General features: G+C 46.7%; 1 protein-coding gene across 1 annotated transcript in view; it reads right to left on the reverse strand.

The window, feature by feature from the left end:
- The window catches only part of fblim1 (filamin binding LIM protein 1), a 4,797-nt gene extending 3,300 nt beyond the window's left edge, over window positions 1-1,497 (reverse strand). Inside the window, exons 1-2 of the mRNA XM_008319862.3 lie at window positions 1,218-1,497; window positions 562-853 (exon numbers count right to left, since the gene is read on the reverse strand). Coding sequence (XP_008318084.1) covers window positions 562-847 — 286 coding nt within the window. The 5' untranslated portion in view covers window positions 848-853; window positions 1,218-1,497. The remainder of the gene's footprint in view (window positions 1-561; window positions 854-1,217) is intronic.
- Between the last annotated feature and the right edge of the window lie 595 nt (window positions 1,498-2,092).

Consider the following 2,092-nt stretch of genomic DNA (forward strand, 5'->3'; position numbering starts at 1 on the left):
CTCCCACAACCACAAATGGTTTTACGCTTAACTTCTTCACATATTCACTTCATCTCTCCAACGCCCTGGGACACAGTTGAGGCATTTAAAAATGTAGTACGCAGAAATGTAAAAAAAAAAAATATATATATATACATCATATTGTTATATAAAAACAATATTTTGTAATATTTGGTTGTGAGATTATTAAACTGTTGAAAATGCACATGGTTTGTGTCAGTAGACAAACGGGCCAAATATAATTACACCATGGGCCAGATTTGGCCCGCGGGCCTGAGGTTGACACCTATGCACTACTGTAAGTAATTAATACAAATTCTCTATATATATATATAAATATTGTGTCACAGAGTGCATTTTTTATTTTATTTTTTAGAACTCTCAAACAGATGTGTGTAACCGTTGTTGGGGGTGTACAGCTCCAGAGAACGGCTGAGCTCAGTAACTATTTAAATCCCATCCAGACTATTGGGATCGCGATCGGACCCAGAAAAGGTCCAGTTAAAATCAAATTCTACCACAGCAGGAAAGCTTGGTCAGCGTCGTGCCGACGTCCTGTACCTGCGGCGCCGCCGTCGTCGTCTTCGTACATGGCTCTTCTGCCGAGTCCAGGTCTGAGGCTCTGAGGCCGCGCCTGGTCCCTGGTGTCCACGCCGCCGGGGGATGTCGGGTTGTCCTTTCTGCGTCTGGAGGCGGGGGCGCTCTCGTTGGGCTGCTTGTCTTTGGCGAGGCCGCTGTGAGCTGGAGGGGTCGCCCTCTGCTGGGGTGTCACGGTGGCCCGGTGGGGGGATGACAGAGTGATGAAGACGGAGGACACCATCTTCTTAGGTGGAGCTGCTGATGCCATGACTGTCTGTATATAAATATATATTCACATAAATCACAGACAGGGCTGAGGCAGTGGTTATGATGACATCACACAATGACTATTGTTTGACAAACATATATATATATTTATATAAAACTCCACAGAGTTCAGAGTTAAGACCCAGGAGGATCTGACAGTTGGTTAGATTTCTGTCTCTAACGTCACTCCTGTTCTCACACTCACGTCATAAAGACAAAAGCAAACATTTTTCAGTTGTGTTTGAGCTCAATGAATGGTTTTTGAAAACAGGAGGTACAAATATGTTTGACTTGTTTTCTAACACCCTCCCTCTTTCCCCCCATCTATCTCTCTCTCTCTCCCCCGTAGACTGTAGCCTGCCTTTCCTTACCTGGGTGAGCAGCTGTAGCAGAGAGTGCTGTGAAGATGGCTGTCTGTCCTTTTTTCTTCTTCTTCTTCTTCTTCTTCCTTTCCCTGTTCTGTATCTCCCAACCTTTGTTTTCCCTCCTCTGAGCTGCCACACTGAGAAGACTTGACTCCGGCAGAGAGGACGACTATCTGCACAAGGCCACTCCTTTTCCCTCTGTACCTCCCTTCTCCGCTCCCCCTCGTCCGTCGACCCCTCCTCCCTCCACGGCTAAATGACAACATCATCCCAGCCGTAAAAGGTGAACAGTTAATCTTGGGCAAAGCTAGAAAATATATTTGAAAAAAAACGGACACATTCCACCACTTTGTACAACTTTTGTTCAACACACAGACATTAACACTCATGCACACGCACACACACAGTGACCCAGCAGCAGCGGTTGTGCAATCAAACCAGGAAAAAGCTATCAACAAAGTTCAGCGCCATAAAGTTTGTGATAAGGTTTTCAGCCTTAAATGGACAACAACCACCACCCACACCCCCACACACACCCCCCCCCCCCTCTCTGTTGACTTTTTTTTTTTTTTTCAGGCTGGCAGGATGTGACCGTACCTGTCTGCCTTTCACACACACTCACACACACTCTCTCCAACTCTGGCCTTCTTCCTCCGTGCGGCTCGGCCTTATTGTTCTGTTTTTTTTTCCTGCCTCTCTCATTGAGTCTGCCTCCCCTTTTTTTCTTCTCCCTCTTTCCTTCTTCCCCTCCCCCCACTACATTATATCACTTCAGCCTTGACTATCACTCAGTTGTGGCGTTACTTCCACTGAAGTGCAGCGACCGATCCTCGAGTACGAGCTGGACTCGTCAGGATCAGCAGCATTACAGCGCCGTGAAT

Source organism: Cynoglossus semilaevis, chromosome 11 (genome assembly GCF_000523025.1).
Source record: "Cynoglossus semilaevis isolate Cse_v1.0 chromosome 11, Cse_v1.0, whole genome shotgun sequence".
Lineage (NCBI taxonomy): Eukaryota > Metazoa > Chordata > Actinopteri > Pleuronectiformes > Cynoglossidae > Cynoglossus > Cynoglossus semilaevis.